Consider the following 15821-nt stretch of genomic DNA (forward strand, 5'->3'; position numbering starts at 1 on the left):
TTTTGGTTTAGTTCCAATATGGTGGAATGAACAAGCCGAGTGGTGGGCTTCACTTTAATCACACCTGCTAACTCACACCTGAGGCACTGAGTGTGATTTACATCTCATTACATCATCAGATTAAATGTGCTGTGTTTGTTGCTGCCTCAGACACTGAGGGGAATTTCAGGAGGTGATACGGAGATACAGCATGTTTTATTTTTAGCATGAATTTAGATCCTTGCCAGGCTAATATTCTTTTCTAATGTAAGTCAACTCAACTCACAGACAAACCGTCTGAGGGCAAATGGCAAAGTCACGTCTCCTCACATTATGTGAAATGGTTGCCACTGGTGTGCCCATGGATGTATACAGAGAACTGAATACAGTGTTATGTACACACGGTTCCGTCGCGTTGAAACTTGCCGGTGGGCGTGTCTGGTGCATTAATCTCCCGCCCCGGACACACAAATAGAGCGTTTGATTGGCTAGCGCTTATACTGGCATATGATTTGATTGGCTGGCGCTTCCGTCGACGTTTGAAGTTGAACTTTTCTCAACTTTCACCGCGAGCAACGGAGGCAAAGTGAAGCAACGGGACCACAATTCAGTTCGACAAAGCGTGACGTCACCCCATTCAAAGTGAATGGGAAGCGTTGAAGCACGTGACAGAACCGTGTGTACGAGGCCTTGGAGGCGGGGCTTCGTTTATTTCCTATAAAAAAAAAGGGAAAATGTATTTTTGGGCCCAGTGAAGTCACATGACTGACATGGAAGTTGGAGTGCCATCATTTGGCCACCAGGAAAATGTACATTGGTGCCCGGCTCACTTTGTGGGAGCTTGCCACCAAAAAAAACGTTTTCCCATTGACCATCTATTAGACTTCTTCCATTGGTGAGCACAAATACTTTTTATAACCAACATGTCGGCTGCAGCATTCTCTGGACCTCTTCTCCGGCTCTGAACATCTTCTGAACATCAAGTTTTCTTTTCTGCAGTGATTATGTCAACACAGAAAGTATGTCTGTCTTTTTTTTATATTTGGGAACGTAAACTGATAAGCACTACTCTTTCATGCAGTAGCATACTCAGTGCCAGGCCATAGCAAACATGTAATAATACACATGCAGAGATTCAACAATCAGACCGTCAGCTGCAGGCTGGCAATCAAAGGTGATGAGTGACATTGAGAAAAAAATGACTGTGTGATAACAAGACATGCCGTTCTTCTTTCCTAGTATGAGGGTAACATAGAGTTACCCAGTCAAGTATTCAGTTATTTTTATATAAAAGGTCCCCTAATGTACTGTTTTTCATCAATATATTAAAGGTCTCAGATATATACAAACATGTCTCTGAAGTGTTTGGCTCGAAATACCAAACAGATCATTGTAGCTTCCCATAATCCCCTCTGTTTCAGGCCTGTTTCCAAAGTGCTGATTCTCTGTCTGTTACTTTAGATGAAAATAAGGAGCCCCTCCCCACGCCCCTCTGATGCCCCTTTCACACCAACGCGTTTTCAGCTCCGGCTCGGAGCTGGAGCCTGAAAAGTAACGTTTTTTCCTGTTCACACCGCAGAGGCGCCGCCTCTTAGCTAAAAAATTGTCGGTCTAGAGGCAAGAGCTTCGGAGCTAACGGTACGTCCACACAGCAGCTTTAAACAAATCTTCCAACGCTTCCAACGCTTCCAACGCTTCTCTGCCCATTGACTTTGAATGGGGATGACGTCACTTTGCCTCGCTTTTCGCCGAACTGCATTGTGGGGGAGAGAAGCGAAGATTTCCAGGATTTTCAGGATTCAAAAGTTGAGCAATGTTCTACTTTTGAAGCTGAGCTGGAAGCGTCAGCCAATCAAATCCCGCTTATGCAAATCTGACAGTGGAAGCGCTAGTCAATCAAACCACGTGTAAGCAGGGAGAACCAGACCGCAGTACATTTCCTCATATTCCAAACGAGAAATTACGGTAGCAAATCACCCGGTTCTTTACGACCAGAACTATTAACGGGATACAAACCGGAGGAACCAGGCATGGAGGGAGGTGGCAGAGACAGTGGGGGAAACTGGTAGGTTTTTGCCTGTTTGGGGAGTTTTTATATATATATTGCTCGCATAAAATCCCCGGGGTTTTTTGCTTTGTATGTTGGGGGCGGGAGATTCATGTGATTGGTTGTTGGTCGCGTTGCTCGCAAAAAATCCACAAGCTTTCAGACACGCCCAGCTCCAAGATTTTCAAGATTTTTTAAAAGCTGCTGTGTGGACGTACCGTAAGAGGCGGCGTCGCTTAAGTCTCTCTTACGTGGGGCAGGGGCAGATTCGTTGTTGAAGTAGATGCTGAAGACCACAAAGAAGTCTTGCATTTCGCATGTGATATTTGTAAAGTTCCAAAAGTCGTCCCTTGTAAAGTCGTCCGATGCCTTCCATTTCGTTTCGTAAGAGGATAACCAAAGCGAACAGCGCTTCAATACAATTGGCCATTGTTGTTGTTGTCGATGAGAGGGATTTCCGCGCGGTTTGGATTTTATGAAGCAGGCACATAAACGGTGACGTCATGACGAAGCAGCGGCAGCTCTGGGCGGTGTGAACAGAGCGGGAGCAGAAAAGGGAGACCGGAGCTGAACCAGAAAAGCTCCCGCTCGGAGCTGGAAAGGGATAAGCGCTGGTGTGAAAGCCGCATGAGAGAGATTTGGTTACAAAGAACACAATGGTGCTCTAGGAGGAGATTCAGGTGATAAGGTGGGGGGGGTTACCTTGGTTGGTGATTGGCTAATGGTTACACAAGCCAAAAAATCGTTATGACATCATAAAGTGGCCGAAATCTGATCAGCTCATTTTTAGACAGATTTTTATATAAATGGATCAGGACAAAAAGTGAGAGACAACTGCTGTTGTCTTTTTCCGGGCTCCGGTGATTGGCAAATCTGGGTGATGCCTTCTGATATGATTTAGCATGTTTGGCGTGTGTTACAATTAGCATACCGCACCGCCGACACACCGTCCTTGTCCGATCCACCACTCGCACTCCATCGTTATTGTAGTCCACAGGGAACCCGAAATGTTCCCACACAGCTGATTTAAAAGAAGCAGGTGGGTTCTCGCTCCTGTGTGTTATCTGAACTCACCATACTAACTTTTCTTCTTCTTGTATTTTGTTCGTTTTGTTGTGTTTTCTTCTTGTTCTTCATTTGTTGTTTAAGGGCGGCTGGCAAACAGCTTTTAGGCGCAATACCGCCCCCTGGATTATATATAGTGTAGTGAATACTGCCCCGAATGACAGACTTTTTTCCCACTCATAAAAAAAGGCGTATTCGTCGTGTGACTGCATGTGCCAAACTGTGACGTCCGAACCGTGACGGTTCGGGACGAATACGGATACCGTTACACCCCTAGTGTTAATAGATAACATTTGAAAGGGATGAGCAAACCACTCGTGCTGGAATTCTGCTGACAGAATGTTCACCTGTAATATGGCACCGAATGTGGAAATTATTATTTTAATATTTTCTCCAAGCCTAATTCCCTAATTCTAAATCCAAGCCTAGATGATATACTGTCATACGAAAAGTATTTCGTATGACAGATGAATACTTGTCCTGGTGCATGTTTGTAATTGGATAATGAATTCTTGTATGTGCTTCCCACTGCTGCAGAATGAATATGTGACACTGGACTGACGGTTGACAGTATGGAGCAGATGGACGGGAATGTGTGACACGGTATGGTGCGGTATGTATGTCGGCACAGTGACTTCACCATCCTACGTACATGGTCTGCAGGAGGCTCTGTGGAACCGTGCAGCCAGCCTTGGGAGGGAAGTTCCAAAACAATCCAGGCCCCATCTAGCAGCGGGTATAAAAATAAAAGAGACAAGATCGACTGTACTGGTGCTGGTGCATTGCAGGTGCAAAGGCAGTTATAAGATCCACAGAATTATAGATGAGACCACATGCATACAACTCCACAGAGCAGAAAGCAGGTATCAATATAGGAGACAGGGATTAATAGAGTCCTATGGAAATGGCCATAAAAGTCAAGTTTAACAATTAATAGAAGAAGACTGGATAACTGTTACTACTCCGGTAGACAGAAAGGAGTGCAACCACATAGTCATTTACATAAATAGCAACGCAGTCCCGTTTCCGAACAGACATAAAGAAGCTAATTAAAGGACAGCTCTCACAGAAACAACAGAGGAAACACATCGACATGCAAAACACAGTAACAGCAACACTGCTTCTCCACTGGCTCCAAGCACTGCCAAACTCTATTGTTGAAAATGCCAGTGGGTGGGTGGGGGGAGGAGGGGGGGGGGTATGCGGGGAGGGTTTGGGGACTCCAATGAGCAAGAAGTGTTGTTCAAAACAGAGAGAAGAAGAAACAGCCAGAATCACAGAAACCTCGGAATCAATAACTCTCAAGCAGCCGTGTGAACGATTAAAAACATTAGGGTCGTTTTCATCTAAAGAACAGTTAAAACTTCAGTGATGTCTTCTCATGTATGGAATGTATAAAAGTACATTTACTTATTTACTAAGTAAATATATTATTAATTTACTTGGTACTTAACTTTGATGTTTTCTTTTCATGGCACTACTTCACTTCATTTTTGTTTTAAAGTTGCTAGTTACCTATTTAATATTATGTTTTGTTATGACTTTAACTAGCCAAAAGTTAGTTTGATATAATTTAATTGTCATTTATGAACATTTAGGTCATTTTCTAATTTGTTTTAAATGGTTTTGAGATTGTTGGGTGAGTCATTTTAGATTTTTCATTATGAGATATTGGATCAGCTCTATTTTTCTTTGATAATTATTCTGACATACTTTTACTCAAGTAACATTTTCGATGCAGGAATTTCACTTGTAACAGAGTACTTTGACTTTGTGGAGCTCTTTCACCTCTTTAGCTACTTTACCCAAAGTCAAACTGAAACAGAAATATCCTAATAACATAATGCATCTTCTTTTCAACAAGCCTGAATACTATTGGCTATCAACTGTTAGTGACAAATCTACTTTTACCTTGAAGAAAAACAGGTGTTAAGATTATATTCCACTCTGAAAGTGAGAGCTAATGTTCATTTCGTCATGTCATTCTAACAGCTGCTGAGTCACCTCCTGTGTTTACCCTGCCCTACAGAAAGGAAGCGGGTCAAGCTTGTTATCTCCTCCATAGGTCCAGTTATGGTTAATAACCAGACTAACTTCGCTGCTCCTGATGTGACCCGCTGATTATAATCAACTGATGTGAGGATGCAGGTACATCTGAAGCGCTGTAATTCTAGTTTCTTCCACACCCATACTCATGAAAGATTCTAGTAAATAGTTAACCATTGCTGTCTAAAAAAAATCACAGTTCTAAATATGGGCTTGCTGCAGCAGTGATGAATCATGTTGAAATAAAACGAGTATTGCTCTTTGTAAATCTATTCATAAACCCTGACTGAGAATCAGAGCCGCTCCCAATGGCAAGACAGGCTCGCTCTCTCGCTGTTTGATCTGAAGTGGAAACAAAGGCAATATGTTTTATAGTTTTAAAAAGAAGGTGAACACACTTCCAGTAAGGAAACAATCAGGAGTTCTGGTTCCGTCAGAGAATTTATGGAAGAGGACCAAACTAAAGATGGACATTGACAGTATTCCAAAAAGAGCTGTAGGTTGTAGTCCGAGCCAAACAACAACCTTTCAAATAAATATAATAATTGTGAGGTAATATTTCAAATCAGAGGCAGAAACTAAATACATTTACTAAAGAATTGTACAATATTCACTGAAGAAAACTGTAATGTTCACACAACTGTATTAGGTTAGTTGAAAGTGATAATATTAAGTTTGAATAAAAAATATTAGGTTCAACTTAACATTATTGCTTTCAATTAACCTGATACTATTATATATATAAATCTGTTGACACCTTTCACTTAAGTCATCGTTTCAGTTTTTTCAGTGTTGAGTTACTCATATTCTATTTGAGTACTTTCATTTTAAGATACTTCATACCTAAAGATTTACTTTTTACTTTCATTCGTCAGCGTTACTTACTTTAAAGCTACAGATTATTAGCTCATACAGAATGATTAACATTAATCAATATTCAATAATCATAATCAGACCCGGCGCCAGAACAAATCTACAGAGAGGGCATATGATTTTCATGGGAGGGCACACAAAACCGTCATATGCCACGGCCCGAGATTAACTTTTGGGGGTGCTGTTGGGTAGCTTGACGTTCCATAGAGGGTGCTCAAACATGTAGGGTTTCCCATTAATGTACCGGGCGCTACAGTTTAATTTTCCACTACAACACTCCCCACGCAAATACACAGAACACCCACGACTGTTATAATGAAGGCTCGATAATCAGCTCACGGCATATAGGTGTAAGCAGGAGTAATGTGCTATTTTTACAAGTGGGGGGTGGACCAAAGATCGTCTAGGGGGGTCCAGGGGCATGCTACCCCGGGAAGATTTTTAAAATTTTTAATTGAAGTTAAAAGCATCAATCTGGTGCACTTTCAGAGCAAAATGAAGAGATCTATGGATACATCTCTCAACAGCCATATGAAACAGTAACTGTAAGCAGATTTACTATTTCTTTATGGATATTTTACTATCCACTCCCCTTTTAAACTGTATTCTTGTTTTACTGTCATATAGTATTTCATACCTGTTTTTACATACATCGTAGCATTAAAGTTCACAGTTTATTTATAATTTAAAAATAATATATTTTTTATTTTTTATAAATAATAAAAATACGTATTTATTGGAGGAGGGCAGGAATGTGAAATGGGAGGGCCTGTAACTTGTAACAGAGGTATTCCAGGTAGAATGCAGGCTTTTGTACATATTTAAGTGCATAACTATCTTTACTTTTGGAAAGAATGTCCGACTATTTTTACCTTTATGCCATCATGCATTAGTCTTTCAGCTGTTGCCAGTAGCGTTCAGAAACAGCAGGCAGACTTGTGGCACAGCTAACAAAAGCCCGAACCAAACTCAATCAACTTTTATGACTTTAACCTACTGCAGGCTCATCGTTCACTGCACACGGTCTGCAGATAATCACACATTATTTTCTTTAGGGCTCCTTTAGATTTAGGGCAATGGTGTTTGTTCAAAGTGCAACCGTTTTTTTCCTAAAGCAGCATCTTCAAACACATCAATGCAACGTTGTAATTCCACTTGTCTTTCAGCCCCAACACATACTCATGTATTTAGTTGGGCTGTTCTCAATGGCACTCAATGTAAAGCCGTTGTGTCCTTGGGCAAGACACTTCACCTGAACTTGCTCCTGTGGGTATTGTCCACAGTGACCATTGCATGTATAAAAAAAATATATGTAATGTTTATCTGTAAAGAGCTTTGAGCACTGGAAAAGCGCTATAATAAATGCAAGGAATTATTATTATTACATTTAATTTCCTGCCTGGGGCAATACAATCCACCTGTCCACATCACACCAATGCAGAGGCTGGTGACAGTGTGTGTGTGTGTGTGTGTGTGTGTGTGTGTGTGTGTGTGTGTGTGTGTGTGTGTGTGTGTGTGTGTGTGTGTGTGTGTGTGTGTGTGTGTGTGTGTGTGTGTGTGTGTGTGTGTGTGTGTGTGTGTGTGTGTGTGTGTGGTGTGTGTGTGTGTGTGTGTGTGTGTGTGTGTGTGTGTGTGTGAGTGTGTGTGTGTGTGTGTGTGTGTGTGTGTGTGTGTGTGTGGTGTGTGTGTGTGTGTGTGTGTGTGTGTGTGTGTGTGTGTGTGCGTGTGTGTGTGTTTGTGTGTGTGTGTGTGTGTGTGTGTGTGTGTGTGTGTGTGTGTGTGTGTGTGTGTGTGTGTGTGTGTGTGTATACGTGTGTGTTTGGAAGTGTGTGTACATAGCATCAGCAGCAGCAACTCTTGTCTCATTTTAACATCACCCTCCTGTTGTCCTTAAACACAACATCAGCTTTAGCTTAAGAAGATTAATTCTGTTTCCTAGTCAGTTTTATATTTAGCACATCACTTAATAGCCTTGAATTGAGTACAAAAACACACACACAAACAAAAAGTGCTTGAGAATCATGCTGGAGACAGATAAAGCTGCAGTACCTGTGGTGTAGTTCAGGTCCAGTGGATACAGTCGGCTGTTTCCTGCGTCCCTCAGGCTGCTCACGATGGAATAATGTACTGAGTCGCTGAGTGTGTGTGCGTCTGTGGGTGCACTAAGCCAAATGAGAGAGAGGGGGAGAGTTTGCCTCCCTCTATCTCTCTATCTCCCTCCCCTCGCTGATGATAAACAGAGAGCACGTGGCTCCACCAGTGATGCAGCACTGAGGAGAGGTGAGGAAACAGGAGTAGTAGTAACCATACCCCTTTCGTCAAAAACGTGACAGGTGATGTGACAGGTCACACCTCTCCCTACTTATGCAAAGTCCCGTTTTAATAGTGATAACTAAGGATGTTCTCTTTAGTTGTAGGATTGTGAACTAATGTATAATTACTTTTATTTAACTATAAGAAAGTCTCTCTGAAGAGGGGAAATAATAAAACAATTTTAAAAACATGATCTTTGTCTTTTTTATAATTACTTTACACCACTATAAGGAAACCCAATATGAAGCTGTGTGAGGTTGTATGGGTGTAATATTAGATTTTGTTGTAGGCAACAAAGAGAAGTTTTCTTTTAAAAATGTGTTTCTGCTCCATTCACTCCATGGCGGCTCCAGTGGGGCTGATCAGAACAAAAGAAAAGCTGTAAACACTAAAATACTGAATCAGCAGTCTGAGGGTAAATTAAAATAGTCATTTACAAAAACATGAAAAGGCTTTTTTCTGTCTACTGGAGATCAATGCAGGCTCAGAGTCTCACTTTGTGAGGGGCAAAAGATGCATAGCTAATTACCAGGATAAAGGACTCATCGTGTCCGAAGGAATCGAACTAGTCCTTATTGGGACTTTGGGAGGGGTCTTTTTTCTTTTAAAGGGGTGATCTGTCAAAGGGTATGCTGTCAATCATTCTTAAATCTCTTGAACTAGGAATCTTAGAAATGCGTCTTAATCCTCCCAATCCTAGCTCCTCCTCCTCCTCCTCCTCATCGTCATCATCCCACTCAGCATGACTCCGCCTCCCACTCAACATAACAAGCCCCTCCGTCCTCACAGATCATTTAAAACTAAGGACGCCTCAAAGAAAAATATTGTGTATTCTACCTATGTAAAAAGAGCGTCGGGGTTCCATCCATCCATCCATCCATCTTCTCCCGCTTATCCGTGGTCGGGTCGCGGGGGTAGCAGTTCCAGCAGAGAGCCCCAAACTTTCTTTTCCCTGGCGACATCAACCAGCTCTGACTGGGGGATCCCAAGGCGCTCCCAGGCCAGCGAAGAGATATAATCCCTCCACCTGGTCCTAGGTCTACCCCTTGGTCTCTTCCCAGCTGGACGTGCCTGGAACACCTCCCTAGGGAGGCGCCCAGGTGGCATCCTAACTAGGTGCCCGAACCACCTCAACTGGCTTCTTTCGACGCGAAGGAGGAGCGGCTCAACTCCGAGTCCCTCCCTGATGACCGAACTTCTCACCTTATCTCTAAGGGAGACACCAGCCACCCGGCGGAGGAAACCCATCTCGGCCGCTTGTATCCGCGATCTCGTTCTTTCGGTCATGACCCATCCTTCATGACCATAGGTGAGGGTAGGAACGAAAATGGCCCGGTAGACAGAGAGCTTTGCCTTCCGGCTCAGCTCCCTTTTCGTCACAACGGTGCAGTAAAGCGACTGCAATACCGCTCCCGCTGCTCCGATTCTCCGGCCCATCTCACGCTCCATTGATTCCCTCACTCGAGAACAAGACCCCGAGATACTTGAACTCCTTCACTTGGGGTAAGGACTCATTCCCTACTTGGAGTGGACAGTCCATCGGTTTCCTGCTGAGAACCATGGCCTCAGATTTGGAGGTGCTGATCCTCATCCCAGCCGCTTCACACTCGGTTGCGAACCGATCCAGTGAGTGCTGAAGGTCGCAGACCGATGAAGCCATCAGAACCACATCATCTGCAAAAAGCAGTGGTGCAATCCTTAGTCCACCGAACTGCAGACCCCCCCCCCCCACGACTACGCCTCGAAATCCGATCCATGTATATTACAAACAGGATTGGTGACAAAGCGCAGCCCTGGCGGAGGCCAACCCTCACCGGAAATGGGTCCGACTTACTGCCGAGGACCCGGACACAGCTCTCGCTTTGGGAGTACAGAGATTGGATGGCCCTGAGTAGAGACCCCCTCACCCCATACTCCCGCAGCACCTCCCACAGTAACTCCCTGGGAACCCGGTCATACGCCTTCTCCAAGTCTACAAAACACATGTAGACCGGATAAGCGTACTCCCAGGCCCCCTCCAGGATCCTTGCGAGAGTAAAAAGCTGATCCGTCGTTCCAGGACCAGGACGGAATCCGCATTGTTCCTCCTCAATCTGAGGTTCGACAATCGGCCTGACCCTCCTTTCGAGTACCTTGGAGTAAACTTTCCCGGGGAGGCTGAGTAGTGTGATGCCTCTGTAATTGGCACACACCCTCTGATCCCCCTTTTTGAAAAGGGGGACCACCACCCCGGTCTGCCACTCCTTCGGTACCGTTTCCGACTTCCACGCAACGTTGATGAGACGTGTCAACCATGACAGTCCCTCAACACCCAGAGCCTTCAGCATTTCCGGGCGGATCTCATCCACCCCCGGGGCTTTGCCACTGTGGAGTTGTTTGACGACCTCAGTGACCTCCCCCCGGGAGATTGGCGTTGATCCCCCGTCATACTCCAGCTCTGCCTCTAACATAGAGGGCGGAGTTGTCGGGTTCAGGAGTTCCTCAAAGTGTTCCTTCCAACGTCCCAACACTCCATCAGTTGAGGTCAACAACGTCCCATCCTTACTGTACACAGCTTGGATGGTTCCCTGCTTCCCCCTCCTGAGGTGTCGGACAGTTTTCCAGAACAACTTTGGTGCCGCCCGAAAGTCCTTCTCCATGTCTTCTCCGAACTTCTCCCACACCCGCTGCTTTGCCTCGGCCACGGATGAGGCTGCTGCCCTTCGGGCCTGTCGGTACCTTGCAACTGCTTCGGGAGTCCCCCGGGATAACAAATCCCTGAAGGCCTCCTTCTTCAGTCGGACGGCTTCCCTGACCACCGGTGTCCACCAGGAGGTTCGAGGGTTACCGCCCCTTGAGGCACCTAAGACCTTGAGACCACAGCTCCCCACCGCGGCTTCGGCAATAGAGGCTTTGAACACCGACCACTCTGGTTCAATGTCCCCAACCTCCACAGGAATGCCCGAAAAGCTCCGCCGGAGGTGTGAGTTGAAGGCCTCCTGAACTTGGGCCTCCTCCAGACGTTCCCAGTTCACCCGAACTACACGTTTGGGCTTACCAGGTCTATCCAGAGGCTTCCCCCGCCACTCGACCCAACTCACCACCAGATGGTGATCAGTTGACAACTCCGCCCCTCTCTTTACCCGAGTGTCCAAAACATACGGCCTCAGGTCCGATGATACGATAACGAAATCGATCATGGACCTTCTGCCTAGGGTGCTCTGGTACCACGTACACTTATGAGCATCCTTATGTTCGAACATGGTGTTTGTTATGGCCAATCCATGACTAGCACAGAAGTCCAGTAACAAACCACCACTCCGGTTCAGATCAGGGGGGCCGTTCCTCCCAATCACGCCCCTCCAAGTGTCTCCATCATTGCCCACATGTGCGTTGAAGTCTCCCAGCAAGACTAAGGAGTCCCCTTCAGGAGCCCCATACAGGACTCTTTCCAGGGTCTCCAAGAAGGCCGAATACTCTGAACTGCTCTGAAATGTTGGGTGCATAAGCACACACAACAGTCAGAGTTTTCCCCCCCATAACCCGCAGGCGTAGGGAGGCGACCCTCTCGTCCACTGGGGTAAACTCCAACAACGAAGCACCTAACCGGGGACTTGTGAGTATCCCCACACCCGCCCGGCGCCTCACACCTTGAGCAACTCCGGAGAAGAATAGAGTCCAACCCCTATCCAGAAGTAAGGTTCCAGAGCCGACGCTGTGCGTAGAGGTGAGCCCAACCAGATCCAACTGGTACCGCTCCACCTCCCGCACAAGCTCCGGCTCCTTCCCCCCCAGAGAGGTGACGTTCCACGTCCCCAAAGCCAGCTTCTGCCGCCCGGGTCTGGTCCGTCGAGACCCTCCGCTTTCACTGCCACCCGTCTGGCAGCGCACCCGACCCCATCGATGTTTCCCGTAGGTGGTGGGCCCGCGGGACAGAGAAGCGGAGGTGTTGCCCACGTTGCCTTTTCGGGCTGGGCCCGGCCGGGCTCCGTGGCAAGCCCGGCCACCAGACGCTCGCCGACGAGTCCTCCTTCTGGGCCTGGCTCCAGAAGGGGACCCCGGGCTTCCTCACTTCTTGTTTTTCCTTTCATGAGGTCTTTTGAACCAATCTTAGTCTGGCCCCTTGCCTGAGACCAATTTGCCATGGGAGACCCTACCAGGAACACAAGGTTCCAGACAACACAGCCCCCAGGTTCATCAGGGCACACAAACCTCTCTACCACGGTAAGGTGCTGGTTCTTCAGAGAGGGTTGTCTTACGAAAATGTGTTATCTCTGTATCAAGACGATGTGTTTAAAAATGAATTTTGTGAAAAATACCAACTGTGTGAGAGACGTCATAAAGACACTCATTTTAACCACAGTGTTTGTTTTCTACAAATGTTTTAAGATTGTTACAAAATGTAAAAAATAAAAATAAAAGGTCTGGAGGACATTATACAACTTCTGAAATCCTCCTCCTGCTGCCTTGATATTATTCCAACAGGATTTTTCAAAGATGTTTTGCCTTGCATGGCCTCAGATCTACTTCATATAGTAAACAAATCTCTTCACTCAGGTATTTTTCCACAGGCCCTGAAAACTGCAGTCATTAAACCGCTCTTAAAAAAAGAATAATCTAGATGCTTCAGTAATGAACAATTACAGGCCCATATCAAACCTGCCATTTATAGGTAAGATCATTGAAAAAGTTGTTTTTCAACAGTTGAGTAATTTCTTGCATTTAAATGGTTGTTTCGATGTGTTCCAGTCAGGCTTTCGTCCAAACCACAGCACTGAGACTGCTCTTGTAAAGGTCTTTAACGACATCCACTTAAACACAGACAGTGGCAGAACTTCAGTGTTAGTAATATTAGATCTCAGTGCTGCGTTTGACACTGTTGACCACAGCATATTACTGGACCGACTGGAAAACTGGGTGGGACTTTCGGAATCAGTTCTAAATTGGTTTAAATCCTACTTAAAGGACAGAAACAACTTTGTTTCTATCGGTAAATACACATCTGAGTTGACAAATATGACATGTGGGGTTCCTCAAGGCTCCATCTTGGGGCCTCTTCTCTTTAACATCTACATGCTACCACTGGCTCAGATAATGAAGAACAACAAAATAAGTTACCATAGCTATGCAGATGACACACAAATTTACGTAACAATTTCACCAGGAGACTATGCTCCAATTCAAACACTGAGTAAGTGCATTGAACAAATCAATGACTGGATGTGTCAGAACTTTCTCCAATTAAACAAAGATAAAACTGAGGTAATGGTTTTTGGAGCCAAGGCAGAACGTTTAAAAGTTAGCGCTGAGCTTCAGTGTGCAATGTTCAAACCAACAGATAAAGCCAGAAATCTAGGTGTAGTCATGGACTCTGACCTGAGTTTCAACAGTCACATTAAAACAGTTACTAAATCAGCCTACTATCACCTAAAGAACATATCTAGGATTAAAAGACTAATGTCACAGCAGGATTTGGAAAAACTTGTCCATGCCTAGTAGACTCGACTACTGCAATGGTAGTAGACTCGACTACTACAATGGTGTCTTCACAGGTCTCACTAAAAAATCTATTAGAAAGCTGCAGCTGATTCAGAACGCCGCTGCTCGAGTCCTCACTAACACTAAGAAAGTGGATCACATCACTCCTGTTCTGAAGTCTTTACACTGGCTTCCTGTGTGTCCAAGAATAGATTTCAAAATACTGCTGCTGGTTTATAAAGCACTGAATGGTTTAGGCCCAAAATACATTTCTGACCTCCTGCTAAATTATGAACCATCCAGATCTCTCAGGTCTTCAGGGACTGGTCAGCTTTCTGTCCCCACAGTCAGAACTAAACATGGAGAAGCAGCGTTCAGTTATTATGCTCCAAATATCTGGAACAAACTCCCATAAACCTGCAGGTCCGCTGCAACTCTTACTACTTTTAAATCCAGGCTGAAGACTTTTCTTTTTGTCGCTGCTTTTAATTGAACTATTCATATCTTAGACTGCACTGTAACTTTTATCCATGTATTTTTTCTTGTAATGTTTAATTGAACTATTCATATTTTAGACTGCACTGTAACTTTTATCCATGTATTTTTCCTTAATGTTTATTTTATTAGCTTTTCTTTTTTAATGCTTAATGTCTTTCATTTTTTTTTGTAAAGCACTTTCAATTGCTATATAAATAAACTTGCCTTGCCTTGCCTTGCCTAGAGGACAAAAAGATCAGAATCAGAAACGGGTTTATTGCCAGGTAGGTTCACACGTATGAGGAATTTCACTAGGTGTCGTGGTGCATACATACAAATAAAAAAAGTACACAGATAGCAAAATATATTAAGAACACTAATACAAATATAGTAAGATAGCAATAAAATAAAGCAGTAATTTAAATCGAAATAGAATGTAATACATTATAGAATATAAAATATGTGCAGTAAGCAATATTTAAACATTGCATTATTTACCATCCTGTGATCTCCATTATGTAATGCGTTGTGGCTGAGGTAAAGTGTCATTTGGGGGGGCGGGCCTTGTTGAGGTGGCGAGAGGTTTTGGTCCTGATGGAGAGAGGTTCTGGTCCTGATGGAGAGAGGTGTTGGTCCTGATGGAGAGAGGTTTTGGTCCTGGTGGCGAGAGGTTTTGGTCCTGATGGAGAGAGGTTCTGGTCCTGATGGAGAGAGGTTCTGGTCCTGATGGAGAGAGGTGTTGGTCCTGATGGAGAAAGGTTCTGGTCCTGATGGAGCGCGGAGGGGAGGGGGGTGAACAGTTTGTGTCCAGGGTGGGAGGGGTCGGCCACTATCTTCCCGCCTCAGGGTTCTGGGGCATGCAGGTCGTGGAGGGATGGCAGATTACAGCCGATCACCTTCTCTGCAGAGCGGATGACACGCTGCAGCCTGCCCTTATCCTTGGCTGTGGCTGCAGCGTACCAGATGGTGATGGAGTATCCTCGGCTGTGCTTTTTTGGTGAGGGAGCAGATGTTCTGCTCCCGTTTGAGGTCCTGGGCGATGATGGTGCCCAGGAAGCGGAAAGATTCCACAGCAGTTACTGGGGGGTCACACAGAGTGATGGGTGGGTGGGGCTGCGTTCTTCCTAAAGTCCACAACCATCTCCACTGCCTTGAGAGCGTTGAGCTCCAGGTGGTTTTCCCCACACCAGGTCACCAGATGGTCCATCTCCCAGACAGGCAGACTCGTCCCCACCAGAGATGAGTCCGATGAGGGTGGTGTCGTCTGAACTTCAGTAGCTTGACAGACTGGTGACTGGAGGTGCAGCTGTTGGTGTACAGGGAGAAGAGCAGAGGGGAAAGAACGCAGCCTTGAGGGGAACCGATGCCGATGGTCCAGGAGTCAGAGAGCCTCACGTGCTGCTTCCTGCCAGACAGGAAGTCTGTGATCCACTTGCAGGTGGAGACGGGCACGTGCAGCTGGGAGAGCTTGTCCCGCAGCAGAGCCGGGATGATGGTGTTACAGTGTAGGGTCTGATCTGTCCCCACTTTCATGAATGGGGAAAATGCATCAGATGTCAGGAAA

General features: G+C 45.3%; 1 protein-coding gene across 1 annotated transcript in view; it reads right to left on the reverse strand.

Annotated features, from left to right (window-relative positions):
• Nucleotides 1-8208, reverse strand: part of ndrg4 (NDRG family member 4) — a 107222-nt gene extending 99014 nt beyond the window's left edge. The window contains 2 exon segments of the mRNA XM_034085399.2: nt 3744-3817; nt 8060-8208. Coding sequence (XP_033941290.1) covers nt 3744-3817 — 74 coding nt within the window. The 5' untranslated portion in view covers nt 8060-8208.
• Between the last annotated feature and the right edge of the window lie 7613 nt (nt 8209-15821).

This window comes from Pseudochaenichthys georgianus, chromosome 6, assembly GCF_902827115.2.
Source record: "Pseudochaenichthys georgianus chromosome 6, fPseGeo1.2, whole genome shotgun sequence".
NCBI classification, from domain to species: domain Eukaryota; kingdom Metazoa; phylum Chordata; class Actinopteri; order Perciformes; family Channichthyidae; genus Pseudochaenichthys; species Pseudochaenichthys georgianus.